This window comes from Myotis myotis, unplaced genomic scaffold (genome assembly GCF_014108235.1).
Source record: "Myotis myotis isolate mMyoMyo1 unplaced genomic scaffold, mMyoMyo1.p scaffold_m19_p_6, whole genome shotgun sequence".
NCBI classification, from domain to species: Eukaryota; Metazoa; Chordata; class Mammalia; order Chiroptera; family Vespertilionidae; genus Myotis; species Myotis myotis.
Window position 1 is genome coordinate 66,463,455 of NW_023416368.1, and position 18,385 is coordinate 66,481,839.

The 18,385-nt window shown below is 38.4% G+C and overlaps 1 protein-coding gene across 1 annotated transcript; it reads left to right on the forward strand.

The window, feature by feature from the left end:
* Nucleotides 1-291: 291 nt before the first annotated feature.
* On the forward strand, nucleotides 292-16,993 carry CTSO (cathepsin O). Its single transcript, XM_036315034.1, has 8 exons — nucleotides 292-474; nucleotides 4,251-4,359; nucleotides 4,850-4,989; nucleotides 7,966-8,133; nucleotides 9,494-9,615; nucleotides 13,047-13,210; nucleotides 13,791-13,883; nucleotides 16,591-16,993. Exons 1-8 carry the CDS (start codon nucleotides 340-342, stop codon nucleotides 16,623-16,625), a joined length of 966 nt encoding a protein of 321 aa, XP_036170927.1. The 5' UTR covers nucleotides 292-339; the 3' UTR covers nucleotides 16,626-16,993.
* Nucleotides 16,994-18,385: the final 1,392 nt, after the last annotated feature.

Sequence of the window (18,385 nt, forward strand, 5' to 3'; positions counted from 1 at the left end):
GTAAAGGACTTCATTCTGGACGTGCAGGTCACCCCCGTTTGTATGTCCATGCCCTGTATGAAGAAGGACTCCCAGGCTTTTTTCGAACAGATGGAGATGAAGCCAGAAAGCACGTGGCCAAGGGTCTTATGCTTCTTCCCCCTAAAAGCAGGGTGAATCTCAACAGCTGGCAGCTCAGCGGCCTCGCAGGTACAGAGCCTGGGAACTGGGCGAGCGCCTTCAGGCTGCCTGACCGCACACCCCGCTGTGCTGCTCCCGCCCCCCAAGCCCTGGGGGGAGGAGCCGAGGAATCGAAAGGAAACCCTCGGGGCGGGTGGCGCCCGGGGCCTGGGCTCGGGCATGGAGCTGCGGGCGCTCTGGCTGCTCTGCTGGTGCGGGTGCTGGTGCTACGGCGGCGGCCACGGAGCCGGTCCCGGTGCCACCTTCACCCGGACGGGACCGCGGAGCCAAGAGCAGCAGGCAGCCGCCTTCCGGGTACCGAGCGCGCCCCCCTGTTTGTTTCTTTCTCGTCCTTTCCTGTCCTGAGTCTGGGCTGGGGCGCTGGGGCCTCCGAGCGCGGAAATTCCTGGGGATCCCCCTCGCCTGCCGGGATGCGCTGGAGTTTCTGACTTGGGGTTACACCCCCCAACTTCTCCCTGTGTCCCCCACGTGTCTGGCTCTCGCCCTGTCTCATGCCTTTGCTAACTCAAAGATTTGATTTTCCAAAGAAGTTTTGCCGCCGTGGATTTCTATGATCCGTCCCAAGTGATCAGTGGGTAGATCCGAAGCATTTTTCTTAGAAGCTCCCCTTTTAGCAGAACCCCCTGGCGGTGCTCACTGCCTCCCAAGCTGCCTCATTTCAGTTACAGGAACCACAGGCGTTAGAAACCTGCCAGCTTCTTCCGGAGGGGGGCGCTGGTCACTCCTCTGGGATCAGAATTGTCTAAAGCAGTGATTCTCAACCTTCCTAATGCAGCGAACCTTTACTACAGTTCCTCATGTTGTGGTGACCCCCAACCATAAAATTATTTGCGTTGCTACTTCATAACTGTAATTTTGCTACTGTTATGAGTTGTAATGTAAATATCTGATATGCAGGATGTATTTTCATTGAACATAATTAAAGCATAGTGATTAATCACAAAAACAATATGTAATTATATATGTGTTTTCCAATGGTCTTAGGCGACCCCTGTGAAAGGGTCATTCGACCCCCAAAGGGGTCAGGACCCACAGGTTGAGAACCGCTGGCTAAAGTGCCTGCATTGGGCAAGCTGGGAGAACCTTGTCCAGGTATGGTTTTCCTGAACTGGGGCTCTGTAGACTCGCGCACCACCTTATTAAAAGTTCACCTGACTTGGTGGAGACCGATGTAGAGAAAGGGAAAGCATTGATTTCTTTTTCAGGTTATTTTGAAAAGGCTTCATCAATAGGTTTAGGTTTTGCCCCAGCATTAAAACTCTGGAACAGACAGGTAGCTGAATATAAATAAGGTTGATTAGAGAGTTTTAAAACAAAATATTGATTGATGTCAAAACGACATGTTTTTCCTAGTTTGATAATCATAATTTCCTCAAGTTTTTTGGCCCTGGAACCTGGTATGTCTTATTGTCACTCATTCAATTAAACATTCAGTCAAAACAAAGGGGAAAAAACTTGTAAAGATAATTATTTTTCATCATGTCTGTTGAAAGGCTGTTTTGATTTATCAGTTCCCAGATTTCTAGTATGTGATCCATTTGTTGTTCAAACTTTTGCACCTTTCAAAACTGCTAATATGTTTCCTGTGTATTCTGCAAAACTTAGATGTCTTTTTTTATTTTTATCTAAGTGTTCTATGTTTGATTACAGTTGAAATTCAATATTATATTAGTTTCAGGTCTACAGCATAGTGGTTAGACATTTATATAACTCACGATAATTCCCGCACCCACCTGAACACCATATTGTTATTAGACTATTATTAACTATACTGTACTTTATTGTATTTACATCCTCATGACTATTTTGTAGCTGCAAGTTTGTACTTCTTCATCCCTTTGCCTTTTTCAGCTGGTTCCCCAACCTCCCTCTCATCTGGCAACCCAGGTGAACTAAACTGGAAGCACGGAAGAACTGCGCTTTCGGAACCATCCTCCTAGGATTTCTTGTTACCTATGCAAGACATTACTATTTGAACAAGTTCTGCTGATTTCAGCAGTGGTCAAACCTTTACATCTTTTCTTTTATAAATGAAATTAAGGTTCAAGTCCTTCATTTTAATATTTTATATATTTAAATATTTGGAGATATTTACTATACAGTTGATCACTGTTACATCCTCCATTCCTTATGTTAAAAAAATATGCTAATTGATCCTCTCCTATGCTGATTTCATGACAGGTTGCTAATAGGATGAGGAGTCGGAGCTCAATATAAACTCACATCTTGTGATGAAAGGAAGATTGGGGAAGTGCCCTAGACTGCTATCTAGGGTAGGAGAGGTCATAAGGAACTCATCAATCAAAAACCAGCTTTCAGCCGAGTGCCATGGTTCCCCAGATAGGCCAGTCTTACTGCTCCGTCATTGGCTAGGTGCAGCCTGTGGGAACCTTGTTCCTCCTGGGCCTCCTCCTGGCAATTCAGTGTCAGAAGATCCCCTATGGTTGGAGGTCTGCGAGGCCCATTCTCCTGGCTGCCATATGCTCTGTGTATCCTTAAAGTCCCACATTCTCAATGCCTTCTCTGGTTACTTCAGCTCACAAGGTTGGCCGATCAAGACTTGCAGAGAAAATGAACCCTCTGAGTTACTTGGCAGTAGCCAGCTCTGGCTTGTATTGGTTACTTGATGTCTATATAATTTCTTTGCATTCCAGTTCTATTCTTTGTATTTATACCTCTCCTCTCCAAATGATATTCAAAGCTCTGATTCATCAGGATTATTTTTGAATGCCTAAATCTCAATGACTGTTTATTACTAATTGATTAGCAATTCTTCCAGGCATGCTCAGAAAGGAAGAAATAAGATGATGAATATTTCCACAGATAATTTGCTTAAAAATAAACGCCTTAAAGCTATTAAGGACTTGATGTATATGAAATGTCCTTTATATATTTACTAGAGGCCTGGTGCACAAAATCCAAGCATGGGTAGGATCCCTAGGCCTGGCAGGCAATCAGGGCCGATTGGGGCCTTCCTTCCTTGCCAGCCGGCTGCCAGCCTGGGCCTTCCTTCCCCAGCTGCTGGCTGGGGCCTTCCTTCATTCCGTGCCACCCCCTAGTGGTCAGCGCACATCATAGCGAGTGATCGAGCTCCTGGTCTCCTGGTTGAACTCCCGTGGGGACAATTTGCATATTAGGCATATATATATATATATATATATATATATATATATATATATATATATGGTCAGCAACATATACTGATTAAGCATATATTGTGTGCCAGGCATGTGGGGAACACATTGATAAATGCCAGATAGGCCTTGTCCTCATTTTGCTTATGGGTTTAAGAAATAGACACACAATAAACATATAAGTGCATAAAAAGTATAGAAGAAATAGAATTTGATATGTACAAAATGAGTGGTCCCTTGGATATTTTGTTTGTGCTACACAACTGATAGTATGAGGAAATTGAGGCATGTTCATGTAAAAAACATGATTATCACAAAAAGCTGAGAAATCTGTAAGTAATGGTCATATTTTCCCTCCAGACAGGCAAACGAACCTATCTGCCTGGACCATTTCCAGGATTCCATCTCACAAAGCTTTGTGCCCTAAGTGAGATAGGCATTCTATAAAGCTCAAATAGAATCAAGTTTATTTATTTTTTTCTCATTCCCTTTCCCATGTTTCATTACATAGTGCTCGGAAGTACAAAGATAAAGAAGACACACTTTCCAAATGCCTAATTGCTTCATTGCATGAGTGTCTACTGGTGACTGTTTCCACTAGTACATAGTATTTATTTGCAATTTATTTTCTTGTTTCCACTATGTTAAACAAACAAATATTTAGTGCTATTTACGTGCTTATTGGGAACAAATTACAAATGGATAGGATATATCTTTCCCACTCTCAAAAATGTCACTGAAATCAGATAGCAGGTCTAACACAAAGCATTTATTAATATGATCTCATTATCTTACACAACCTTTCACTGTGATTTGCCACAAATAAGTCAGAGCTTGACTTGTACACCTGAAGAATATCTCCAAGTTAGTTATACACAAATTGCTTTGGAAAGTTAACATAGGTGATATAAATTACCTTTTTTTTTTTCCTTTTAGGAAAGTCTTAATAGACATCGATACTTGAATTCCTTATTTCCTAGTGAAAATTCCACTGCCATCTATGGAATAAATCAGTTTTCATATTTGTTTCCTGAAGAATTTAAAGGTATGGTGTAGTGATGCCATTAGCTGATTGGTTTCCTGATTTTAACTTCTTTCCTTAATTTTTGAGGAATTGTTACATTGTGAATCTAGAACATTGAGTAATAGTTAATAATTTATTAAATACTTACTAGGTACCAAGCATGGACCAGGTGCTGACAGAAAAATAAATTCATAGTCACTCTTCTAATTATTGCTTAAGAACTAAATATTATAGACACTTCCATGTTGCTGTAAGGGGCAATGAGCACATTGACTTGGTTCTTTCAAACGGGTAATTTTCTGTGGCACCTTCAGCTCTATTGTAGGAATTTTTATCTCTTATAGCTTTCAGTTGATTGCATTTCATGTTATGGAAAAGCACAGAGAAAAATCATAAATGGCAGGCTCTCCTACAAAGCGAACGTTTCTTTTGGAATGTTCCTCCAAAAAAGAACCCCAAGGGGCCCTTCCTATAATCTAATACTGCCTTTTCATTTCCTATTTCTACTCAGCTATTTATTTAAGAAGCAAAACTTCCAGATTCCCCCACTACTCCCCGAAAGGGCCAATGCTCATCTCCAACATGTCTTTGCCATTAAGATTTGACTGGAGAGATAAGCATGTTGTCACACAAGTGAGAAACCAGCAGGCGGTAAGTTCTCCGGTTTTGTTCTTTTTTAATCACCTGAGCATGGGGAGTCACCGTTGAGGTCAAGTTTAGTCAGACTTGTAATGGACCCCATCATTCTTCCAGGTAAAATCACACCCCAGTCATTCAATAAATGGCAGTAAGATGAGACTCTGTTGGAGTGGGAGGCAGATGTCAAAGCCTGACTTTTTTCTGAGATAAGCCTTCCTTGGTGTGTTCTCTCACTAATGACCATTGCCACCAGCACACTGGCTCAGGGTGCTTCCCAGTAGCTGTGTCACAGTTTCCAAACCCTCTGTAGAACAGCAGATGGAGGGCTGGAGAAGGTAAACTTGACTGCTAAATGAGAAATGACACTGAAAAAGTAACACGATACCATATACACTAACCAACAGTGTGGCCTGGTCTCTTAGGTTCTCAGACCTCATCCCTTGAGCTCCAGTGGAAAACCCTGTCCCCTAAAGGATCATACGCTTTCTATCTGTGACCCTTAGAAATGCAGTCTATTTTGCTATAATGTGACATATACATACATTCCTAAAAATCACTACCAGGGCAAACCCCTGCAGTAAAAACAAAAGGTGTTATAAGAGAAATTAGGTTAGACTACAGCATTAAAAAAGGTGTCACACTTTAAAAAAGATAGAAGGCAGTAAATTTGCAGCACGGGGAATGTCAGCAGACTGAGGAAAGTCAGTTACCTAACCACATGGCTATAGTCTCCATTTATCTGCAGTGGAAACCTCAACGGGTCATTCAACCTCCCCTGGTTATTTTTTCCAATCGCAGTTGACATATAACATTATATTACTTTCAGGTGTACAACATAGTGATTAGACATTTATATAACTTACGAAGCGCTCACCTTGATAAATCTAGTACCCATCTGACAGTATGGCAAGTATTCTGGACCCTGCAGTTTCCCAGTCACCATTTATTTAGGGCAAGCGTGTCAAATTCAAAGATTAACACGGGCCACATAAATAAGGTTTAAGTTTATGTGGACCGCTAAAAAACACACAAAAGCTTCAATTTTCGTAGAAACGTAAGTTTATTTTTATAGAGACATGCTTAATACAAAGAGCTGAAATAAATGAGTAATTGTTAATGTAAAATAATAGAGCATTTTAATAAAAGTTAACATTTTTTCTTGAAAATTAACTTACCAGATACTGAATAACTGCAAAATGAATAAGCATAATGCAAATAAACCTATTTTTCTTGTTCTCCGAAAGTGAGATATCCCTGTTGTGCACACCAAACAAGTCAGTCCAAGAACTAATGATGTGGCAATCAGCTGCTAAAATATTCACTGCCAGTATTAGCGGAGAGAAATGGCGCGCCTGTGCTTAAGGCATGTAAGGGAAATGAATGCAACACAATTATAGTAATTAGTCATTAGCAAACATTGTATTTTGTTATTAATAATAATGTATAACAGGCCCTAACCGGTTTGGCTCAGTGGATAGAGCGTCAGCCTGCGAACTGAAGGGTCCCAGGTTCGATTTTGGTCAAGGGCATGAACCTTGGTTGCTGTCACATGCCCAGTAGGGGTCGTGCAGGAGGCAGCTGATTGATGTTTCTCTCTCATGGATGTTTCTACCTCTCTATCCCTCTCCCTTCCTCTCTGTAAAAAAAATCAATAAAATATATTTTAAAAATAATAATAATTATGTATAACAGGATATTGTAAAAATTAAGTTACAAAATTTTTATTCAAATGTTTCTTACATACCGTTATATTGGCTGGGCTGCAAAAATATTTGATGTGGGCCACAACAAAAATTTGCTTTGTTACTGGATTCATAATCAAGTGCGAAATAGCCTGACATCTAATCCTCCCAGGAGTGTCTGCACTGTATTAAAGGGGAACTTTTCATTAGGATTCTTTAATTAAAGGAGTATACTAGAGAGATATCTTTGAGCAGGCACTGCCCTCCAGGGGAAGCCAAAGGCAGGTTAACTAAAGCTAGCTATAGGTATAATGTCAGCAACCTGTCTCCACATTTATCAATGGGTGAAGATTCTGAGGTAGCCCTTAGTGAATATTTTACTATGCCATAGGCACTAGAGATAGGGACATAAATATGGCCACTTAAAGCCATGAAGTTGCTTAAAACTTCACTCCACAAAGACAGCCAGTTCTTTCTTTCTTTGCCTAACTCTACAGCACATGGCCCTGTGATTAGGATATTTCCACCCAATTCCAAATCTCATTCTCATGGATCTATCTTGTGTATGATCCTTGATACTATTTGCTATTTCTCCTTCCTTTCTTTTGGGACAACCTTTTATTCTTTTGTTCTAGTTTGTCCAATAAAAGCAAGTAAATAGATCCAGAATCGGAAAGATTGCCAGCCAACATTTGAATGAGGAATGGCTAACATGGGTTTCTATCATTAGAACATTTCATGTGCATTTATAATTGACATATGCTGGCATATTGATAGCCTGAAATGTAACTCATTCAGCTCCTGTGTCCATCAAATAATGAGTATAACATATAAGACATACATTGACGTACATCTTCACCCCACCTCAACTTATCACCTCCCTTGGGGCAAAGATGGTGGATGACACAGAAACATACTATCTGGGGAGAAACAAAAGGGATTGGAGAATGGGATATGAATTGGTATACTTCTTAGAAACAGACATCATCTATTTAATGAACTGACTTATCTTTTAAAATACCAGTTTGTTTTCTCATTCTCTAAAATTTGGTTTCATCTTGCATTGTCTAATTTATAATAATGATACTACCAATTTACTTGTAACTAATCATTGGATTTTGATGCTTAAAAGGGAATTTTGGTTTTCTTTTCTTTTCTTCAAATTGGAGGATGAGCATTTATATTTTTGTAGACCTCTAGATTCTGCCCACCTGATTTGATAACTTGTGATATTGAAAAATGTTGGTAAACTTGGTTTGAACATTGTTTGCTAATAAATACTATTTTGTTTCTCTTTTTTAAACAGTGTGGAGGATGCTGGGCCTTCAGTGTGGTAGGTGCAGTGGAATCAGCATATGCAATAAAAGGGAAGCCTTTGGAAGACCTAAGTGTGCAGCAGGTCATTGATTGCTCATATAATAATTACGGCTGCAATGGAGGGTCTACTTTTAATGCTTTGAACTGGCTAAATAAGGTGACTAGTTTCTCAGCCTTTGAAACGCTTTGTTTTCTCTTTTGCTTAATGTGTGCTCCGAATTTAGACAATTGATTCTCATTTACTTAATAATGTTTTTAGAAATTTAGATAACCAAAGCTTGAATTAATCGGATTTAAAAATGAATTGCTTCTAGGCAAGTCAACCATCAAGATCAAAGGTTAGAAAATCTTACCTGAGATCTGTTTTCCAAAAATTATTTATGTTTATTTCTGAACGTTTCTTAATAGGTAAATGTGTTTTTGGTGGTTTTTTTTGTTTTGTTTTGTTTTTGCAGATACGTGTCACATAGTGACCCAGAAAGGAGAGCATATGAGCATATGATTACCCATTTCCATAGAATTTGTGAATATTAAGTTTAAAAGGGACAAAGGGACAGCTAATTTAGTAACGCTTTATATAGATGAAGATGTGAGATTATATTGCCAAATCAGTAGCTGAGCCAGAATTGCACCTGAGGTCCTCTGCTTCCCATTAGGCATCCTACCCACCATGCCTTAATGTCAGTATCCCTCAGTATTCTTAGGATACTCTCTGACCTTGTCCTAGATCCAGCATCAGTTGTGTGAAACCAGCCAGTGGAGGTGCTTTTATACTTTCTAAAAGGCTGCCAAGCTAGAGTTTCCCAAACTCAAACATCCTTCCCTTATTCATTTGCTAGATTTGAGTTACTGAATGCCAAAAACTCTTCTATGTTATGGGCGACAATGAGTTGCCTGTCTTCTCCCTTTCATAAGCCCAACATTCAGAAAAGGAGGACTATGTATAAACAATTATAAACTAAGTGACATAGGCCAAGTGAAAGGCACAGAGAGAAGTGGATAGAAAAAAAAAAGTTTGACCTGGCCATTGCCTGTGCATAAACCATTGTGCTGAGTGAGTCTCAAAGACTTACTAACATAGAACCAGTTGCCCTATTATAACCTCACTAGAGGCCCACTGCACAAAATTCATGCAAAAGGGCTCGGACCTCGCAGCCCCAGCTTCGCCCGGAAGGTCGTCTGGAAGGTCCTTCTGCTGTTTGGTCTAATTAGCATATTAGCTTTTTATTATATAGGATGAGAAAGATGACAAGGCTTTATTATTATGGGATTGATAGAGGTCCAAGGAAGGAAGATCTAGGAATGATAAGAATAAAGAGAATGGAAGCTAATGACTCTAATTACCTAGGATATCCATAACAACACCGAAAGATTGAATTTAAGAGCTTATTATTACCCAAAGAATATCCACATGATGAAGGTGTGGCCAAGTTGAATCCGATTATGACACATTGCACCAAGTTCTATTTAAAACAACTGCTTGACAGAGAACCCTTTGGGTGATTGTTTTCTTTTAGACGCAAGTAAAACTGGTGAGAGATTCAGAATACCCATTTAAAGAACAGAACGGCCTGTGCCATTACTTTTCTGATTCACATTCTGGATTTTCAATCAAAGGTTATTCTGCACATGATTTCAGGTAAACGTCTTATTCCGAGCTTTCTCCCTATGTCCTAATTTATGATATATTGACTATTTGGAATTAATAACTTGATTGAAGCCTTCACTGCATGTTCATAATTGTTTTCATACCTACGTTTTACTAGAGAGACTATCAATCACCATGGAGTGCTATGGATGTTGTTCCTTAAACATGATCTACTTAGGTTTCAAAGTGTCATTGCAATAGAAATTAGCTTAAATTAACACATTTAAATCCAATGACAGGTATAATTTATATTTACCACCTTCCTCTTACCAAATTTAGGTGTCATAATTACCATTAGTATATTTCAATCTTCCTGTTGAATCAATGGAAAATTGCCTTGTATAGATGCTCCAGCTAATAGCAAGCAGTCTGCTTACCAAGAAGCATTTTGGAACACCCTCTGTGTTCCTTGCATTTTCAAGGCATCAGTATACTAAAAGCATAAACTAAAACTTTGCATTAAAAACTAGGCCTATATTACTGGAGATTGATTGGGTAGCACGCCCTATATAAGCACAGGGGTGTCGGGGGGTAGATAAGGATAGGCTGAGGAAGAGGATTTGTGTCAAAACTTGAAGGGCATGTTGACTTTGGACAGGTTTAAGGAAACAATCATTAAAAAATGCTCTCAAAGCCAGCGAGAGAACCATTGTGGCCATTTAATATAATGCAAGATAAGTGATCAGAGATGATAAGGACAAAGACTCAACCAAAATCTGGCTTTATTTATTTATTGTTTAAAATATTGAGGGAGCTTTGCACAGTCTTTCTTTTTTAAAAAATATATTTTTTTTGATTTCAGAGAGGAAGGGAGAGGGAGAAAGATATAGAAACATCAATGATGCTAGAGAATCATTGATTGGTGCTTCCTACATGCCCCCATACTGGGGATTGAGCCCACAGTTGGGCACATGCCCTGACCAGGAATTGAACCCTGACCTCCTGGTTCAGAGGTCGACACTCACCCACTAAGCCAAACCGGCTGGGCTTTGCACCGTCTTTTGAAACAGAACGCAGAGAAATTACATTAAATTCAGATGAGATGATAGACTGACCTCTAAGTTCCTGGTACTGAATATAAAAGAATCTCTTCATCCAGATAGTGTCTGCCCATGGGATATGAAGGGAATCAAGGGTGAAATTGGACTCTGGAAGCAAATGGAACCCCTGTAAACAACATATGAGTGTCAGAGGCTTGGCGGGTTGTCAGCAGAGCTCTTGTCCACAACAGGGCTCTCAGGGGACTCCGGGAACCATATAGCAGAAAGTTTCAATTCCACAGATGGCAGGCTGTGCTGGGTCTATAATAAAAGGTGCAGGGTCACTGAGTACAGCGGTCAGCATCTACTTTGTGGGCAAAGGTAATGCAGTTTCTAAAATGAGAAAGTGTGCCTCTGTGAGCTCTCAGTTCCTTGAGAGTTTAAGTGAAGTGTGTGTGCAAGAAGGACTCAGATGTTCAAAATGTCACTAGAAAAAGATTCAGGGAATCCCTTGTCATGGGTAGCTAATGGAGAAAGTTAGGGAGAAACAAAAGAACAAGAGGCAGTAGCCTGGGTTGGAGAGTGAGAGAAAGAGAATGCAAAGGTCACTGCAATTGGCCTGACACAGGACTTATCCAACCTTTTGATTAAAAAGGAAGAGATCCCCTGAAGAATCTCTGTGTTTACACTGAGCATTAAACTCTCTAATAGTACAATGCTAAGCTAACTGTGATAGACTGGGCAAGACCTTTCCTTGATTTCTTCATTCACTCACTCAAATTGCTATTGAACACTGTTTTAGGATATGGGGTCCGACAGTGAACAAAACAGACAGAAACCCTTCCTTGGGACTATATTTTAGTGATAGAGACAGGCAACAAACAAAACAAATGAAAATATGTATGGTATGCTAGATAATTTCTAAATGTAATAATTTCTAGATGTAATAATTTCTAAAGAGGACAAAATAAAACAGTTGGGAGGAAGAGGAGACATCAGGGTGAGGGGAGAGGAGCACACAGTTTTATAAAGGGTGACTAGGGCGGGCTCCCTGAGAACATGCCATTTGAGTAAAGACCTGAAGAAGTGTGGGAACTTAGCCAGTAGATATCCGAGGAACTACTATTCCAAGCAGAAGGAACTGTAAGTGCAAAGGCCCTGAGACAGAATATGTCTAGCATTTTTAAAGAGCAGTGACTGTAGTGAAGAGAAAATGGAGTAGACTAGTGGGAGATGAGGTCAGAAAGGTTACTCGCTAATAAATTTAGAGCAGAGTTTTAGAAAAACAGGCTTGGACATGAGAGATCATAGGGTAATTCCACTCACAGAAATTAAAGCCCACAGGATTGGCTATATGGAGGAATTTTATATAGGAGATAAGTAGGAGAGTCAAGGATGACTGCAAACTTTTTGGCCTGAACGACTGAAAGAATGGAATTGAGGCATGAATGTCTAAGGAACAGATTTGTAGGAAGTGACTCTGGGAACCATTGGTAGAGGAATAGGGAGATGAGATAGAACAGGGGAAAACGGGGTTTCTTTATTAAGCAAATTAGTAGTGAGGGTATGCTGGAACTTAATCTTACTGAGGAACTCTTGGAGCCAAGGTAAAATGAATCTCAGAGTTAGCCAATGCAAGTTGATTTTCATCACCTCCTAAGATTTATTAGTTGAGGGTATGGCTGGGGTCTAAGTGGCTGTGGGCTTTTTGAGAGAGAAGGGCCTCGGATAAAGAGTTGCAGGGTTTCCTTGTTGGATTGGACAGGTTTATAATTTTAATATATTCAGAACGTCTTCCTTGACACTTAGCCTGGAGCATTAAACAGAAATTCATGACTCACCGCAAATATTACTTCCCATTTTCACATGGGCATAGCCATCCACCAAAAGATGTGGGAAGTTCTTCCCCAGCATCTGCCATGATGAGGAATATAGTTTTCCCACCTTCCTTATTTAAAAACTGCCTGTGTGATAGCTGGACACTGTGCCAGCCAATTGCAAAACTCTATCATCTTCCTTGAAGCTAGACTTAGCCATATGACTAAATTCTAGCCAATGAGATCCTTTCAGATATATGCAGAATGTGTGTGTTACTTCTGGGAAATCTCAACAGGAATGCAGCACCTCTCCTTTCTACTCCCTGCTGAATGGAATATATGTTAAATGGCTGGAGCTCCTGAAGCCATCTTGGACCATTAATTGAACTTGGGAATGGACACCTCACATGGAAGAATAATGGCATAAGAAGAGCCTGGGTTCTTGATATCTATTGCAACCCTGGACTACCAGTCTCCCAGACTTCTTGTCGCCTCCATTGTTTAAGTCTTCTGTAATTGCAACCAAACCTATGTGTATCCATACAAAGATTAAAGAGATCGTTTTAAAAAAATATTCTTACCTTAAAAACTAAACTCCTTAACCAAATATTTTCTCTTTTGGTAGTGACCAAGAAGATGAAATGGCAAAAGCACTCCTTACCTTTGGTCCTTTGGTAGGGATAGTAGATGCAGTGAGCTGGCAAGATTATCTCGGAGGGATAATACAGCATCACTGCTCTAGTGGAGAAGCAAATCATGCTATTATCATAACTGGGTTTGATAAAACAGGTAAGTGCTGATAAGACTTGATTGATTGCTTTCCAGCTTAAGGTAATTGACAAATCACCTTAACCATATAAAAAGTTAAAATGTAGTCGTATATCTAAGTCCTCCTAAGACCATTACTACTTTTCAGTAGACTTCTGGGTATAAATAACCCCATTGTGTTCCTTCTTATCAATTTTGGTGGATAACTTGTTAGAATGATGATAATTACTGATTTAAATAATGTGCATTTTCCATCTGAAGTATTTAGGATAATTGTTGGGAAAATAGAAGTGCCTATTGTTTTATCATACATATCTAACAATTATTCTTCCCTGTTTCTAATGCCCTGGAAATGTGTGTGTGTTTTCATTCTGTGCAAGTTCCGTATTAAGTGAAATGAATTCAAACATATTTTTCTAATAATTGGAGTGTGACACTAAGTACAGCTCAAGTTTACTTAGCTAGCTTAAGTTAGCATTCTATTACAGTTTTAATCATTTTGTTAAAGCTACTAACACTGATCAAGAAATAAATTTAAAGTAAACATGCATTCATGCAAATATGAGTTTTTCGGGGTTTGTTGCCAATTTTTGTTTTGTAGGAACTACTCCATATTGGATTGTACGGAACTCATGGGGAAGTTCGTGGGGAGTGGATGGCTATGCCCATGTGAAAATGGGAAGTAATATTTGCGGTGAGTCATGAATTTCTGTTTAATGCTCCAGGCTAAGTGTCAAGGAAGACGTTCTGAATATATTAAAATTATAAACCTGTCCAATCCATAGTATGTTTCCAACATACTCACATCACTTTATAATTCATAAAAATAGAATAGTTTTTTAAAGAAGAGACACTATTGCACATATTCATGCTTTAAAAAGGAAGAAAGACTGTAGTAAAAACAAATATAATAAGCAAAACATAATAAGATAAACTAATAATTTACCAAAGTTAACTACTTCAAAATCCAGAGGCTTTTGGATTTAAAAATACACAACTTAGCCGAAACTGGTTTGGCTCAGTGGAAAGAGCGTCGGCCTGCGGACTAAAGGGTCCCGGGTTCGATTCCGGTCAAGGGCATGTACCTGGGTTGCTGCCACATCCCTAGTGTTTCTCTCTCATCGATGTTTCTGACTCTCTGTCTCTCTCCCTTCCTCTCTGTCAAAAATCAGTAAGTATATTTAAAAAAAAAATACCCAACTTAGGAGGCTGAAGTTCTCCAAAAAGTCCCCTAGTTCCAATTTTACTTGTTATAACTGTATGAGTTTTTCTTAATTTTTTTTTAAATATATTTTATTGATTTTTTACAGAGAGGAAGGGAGAGAGATAGAGAGTTAGAAACATCGATGAGAGAGAAACATCGATCAGCTGCCTCCTGCACATCTCCCACTGGGGATGTGCCCGCAACCCAGGTACATGTCCCTGACCGGAATCGAACCCGGGACCTTTCAGTCCACAGGCCGACGCTCTATCCACTGAGCCAAACCGGTTTTGGCAGTTTTTCTTAATTTTTGCATTAATAGTACTTGCACAAAGATTGTCAAGAATCACTTTTTCTTTGGATAAAAATTTATGAAATGTATGAAAAAAGTATTAGGATTGTTTCTGATTTAATATTCTCCTCTTGCGGGGGGGGAAAAAAATGGACACATATGTAATACCCTTTGTAATACTTTAAGCAATAAAATAATAAAAAAAATATTCTCCTCTTTACCTGCAAAATTCTAATACAGCACCCATGAATGGAGAAGCTTAAGCAAATATCAAATGTGCTCTTTTATAGAACAACAGTTTTTTTGTGTGTGTTAACCATAAACCAAATTAAAATAGCTAGGTTGGTACTTTAAACTGTATTCTAAAACTTATATCCAAACCTCTATTCTACAATTTTTGATCTGGAAAATCAACATATTTTCTGAATCAAGTTAGAATGAAACTATATTGCATATGAGAGCAATAGTTTACTTTTCTCACTATAATTACTTCTAGCATACAACTAACTTTTTTAAAAAATTGTAGAACACTATAAACTGTGAGACTGATAAAGGAGAGTTATAGAAGATTTGGGAGTTTATGTTTTGACTCAATTAGTGAGTACTACCTAATGGTTCCATAAAGTAGAATTCATGAGAATTCATAAATGGCCTGTTTTATCACCCCAGTACAATATTTACATCAATCACTTATTGAAGAGAACAAACATCATAGAAATCTTTAAGCCAAAGTGCTAGCAACCCAATCAAGGCCCCACCTTATACCATCATTTGGGGCTTTTACATTGCTGGAACATCCAGATAAACTACTCCTGCCATTCATTGAACCTTTGAAACTAAACATAAATTATTTCTAACTGTGATGCCTGGGTCTGGGCTAACAGGTGGCAGTTTTCAAAGCCTGGCTCAGTGGTTGAGTTTCTACCTAAGAACCAGGAGGTATGTTTGATTCCTGGTTAGGGCACTTGCTTGGGTGGCAGGCTCCATCCCCAGTGCAGGGTGTGCAAGAAACGGCCAGTCAATGATTCTCTCTCATTGATGTTTCCCTCTCTCTTCCTCTCTGAAATCAATAAAAATATACATTAAAAAAAAGCTCTGGCAGGAGAGTTACAAGAACATAATTCAGACATTAGTTCATAGTTGCCTCGATTATGACTCTGCATTCCCCACGACCACCTTTTCCCTGGCCCCCAGCTCTACTGAGGATGAGCTGGAATAATTTCTTCTCTCTGTTTCCCAGTTTGATTCTCCAAAGGCATGACTAGTTAGTAATTACACAGAGTCCAAATTCTTCCTGAAAGTATTTGGTGATCACATTACTCTTAAGAACAATGGTGAAAGTATTTGGTGATGACATGACTCTTAAGAACAATGGTTTAAGATAAATAGCATTTCATGGCCCCGAGAGATTTCAAAAATATAGCTATTTACAATGAAATCCAGTCTTGAATGAGCTATTTATTGCTTTCACCACAATATTGAGATTTATGTTCTTGTGTGCTAAGAAAGCATAGTACACGTGATTTATTGAATTTTTGCTAATTAAAGTTCAAATCTTAAAAGTTTGAATTTTCAAATTTTATTTAAAATATTTCTGTAAATTATTATATCATCTCTAAACTATATATATGTAGTAAAGAGTTCACATACCTTTACCTATTCAGTTAGTAAGTCATTTTATGTGTTTTTGTGTATGTGTTTTTATAGTTTCTTAAAACAAAAATATTAGTTATATCTTCCAATATCTGCTTTTAAATTGCCATGTTTATACTGACAGCTATAACTGTTAAATTATTTTCTTAGTAATTGCTAACTTTTTCTGAACCCAAATGAACATTGTTTTAATTTGCTATTTACAAGGCATATAAAGAAGAAATAGACTCCTATTAATAATTTCTTTTTTCTTAGGTATTGCAGATTTTGTTTCTGCCGTATTTGTATGATTAATTGATCGAATCAAGAGACAACTACCAAAATGAAGGTTCCTACTGAAATATAGCATGGTACTTCATTCTCAGCATTATTCACCTTTAGGTTTTAGCAACTAACCACAACCGGTTCTAGGGCCTGGTAGTATTTAAGCCAAGTTATGGCATGTCTCCTTCTTATAAAGAGATGGGCAACATAGTCAGGAGGAAGAACACCAGCACCATGGCCTGGGAAACAGTTTCCCACTCCGGAGTGAATGTCAGTTTAAGATATTTTAGGTCTCTACTTTGAAGAGGCTATTATCCGGTTTTGTTTAATTGCTGTTTTTGTTTGTTTTCTATTTGTTTATTTTCAATGTCATTAAAGAGCTGATAAGAATTTATTTTCCTTGTGGGATATAATTACTGCCTTAGCTTACCCCTACCTACAAGAACAGCCAACCTAAACTTATGTGTGCCTCTCACAATTATACTCTTAGCCCTCTGAGTTGAAATGTCATAAGGATTTTAAAATGCGAATAGCTTTACCTCAACAAATAGTATTTACTCCTTGATTTGTAGAAAGATCGTGAAGTGAAAAACAAAAGGACAAGATCACTTTTTAAGAGATGGAAATTAAATGACAATAAATTATATGGCAATTATGTGATAAGAAGAACTCAACTAGCATCGCCTGAGAAAAGATTATTATTTCACAATTTTCATTGTCAATAGGATTCCAATAGACTTCATTTCCTTACTTTGATCTCTTTATATTGAAGGACAATGTTTTCTTCCACGTTTTCCTACTCTCTTTCTCTTACTCTTTACTGGGCCATTCCTAAATTCTCCTGGTGGTTTGACTTCCCTGGCTAAGAAGTCTTTATTTCTTTTGATTCATCTAAGCCACCAACATCGGGCGCTCACCTTTCTCTTCCTCCCATCGTTTGTAGGCAACACCCCTTTCAAAGTCTACTGCCATTAATCTGGGGTATTAGCCAGAATGTGAGTTTCTCAGGCTCTCTGTTGTGTGTGTGTGTATGTGTGTGTGTGTGTGTGTGTGTGTGTGTGTGTGTGTTTGTTTTTGTGGTTGTTTTCTTTGTTTGTTTGTTTTTCAGTTTTCTGCTTATGTTTCCAGGAATCCCAATCTAACTACTTTTTTTGTGTGTGCATCCATTTGGCTTTGACCTGGTTCCTGTTTCTTCATGCCCATGTTCTCTCTCTTGCCTAAGTAATTATGTGTGCCTGTGTAAGAACCTCAGAGCAGAAGAGCTGATCTTTTGATTTTACAACTATATTAAATGAGTTATATGAGAATATAAGAAAATCTAATAAATACTACGTATGTAAGTATTTCTTCTCTAAAATTTATGGTCACTTTCTAATGTAAAATATATAAACAAAAAAAAAACCCACAAAGTTTTAAATGTAGCAGCAACCACTGAAATAATTGAGAACATCCTATTTTTCCTTTTTTTCCCTTTTTGCTTTTAGTTATCCATCCTTTTTATTAGAAAGTAAAATTAAAAAAAAAAAAACATTGCATTTCTTTTTCTTACACCAACCAGAACCAATATCAAAAGATTATGTGTTGACTCAGGTTTAGAAATGCTCAATATCAAAAGATTATGTGTTGACTCAGGTTTAGAAAAACATTGATAGTTTAATTGATTAATATTCTTATTGTCTAAGTTTACCAAAATGGAATTGTGTTTGTGTTCCTTTACTGATTTCTATGTAACATAAATGCTTTTTTGATACTCTTTTTAAAATACTAAGCATTTTTTTATTACAAA

Coding starts and splice junctions, on each gene's coding strand:
- CTSO (XM_036315034.1), top strand. CDS start 340: ATGGAGCTGCGGGCGCTCTGGCTGCTCTGCTGGTGCGGGTGCTGGTGC. Junction 4,360..4,849: donor GTTTCCTGAAGAATTTAAAG/GTATGGTGTAGT, acceptor ATTTCTACTCAG/CTATTTATTTAAGAAGCAAA. Junction 9,616..13,046: donor TATTCTGCACATGATTTCAG/GTAAACGTCTTA, acceptor CTCTTTTGGTAG/TGACCAAGAAGATGAAATGG.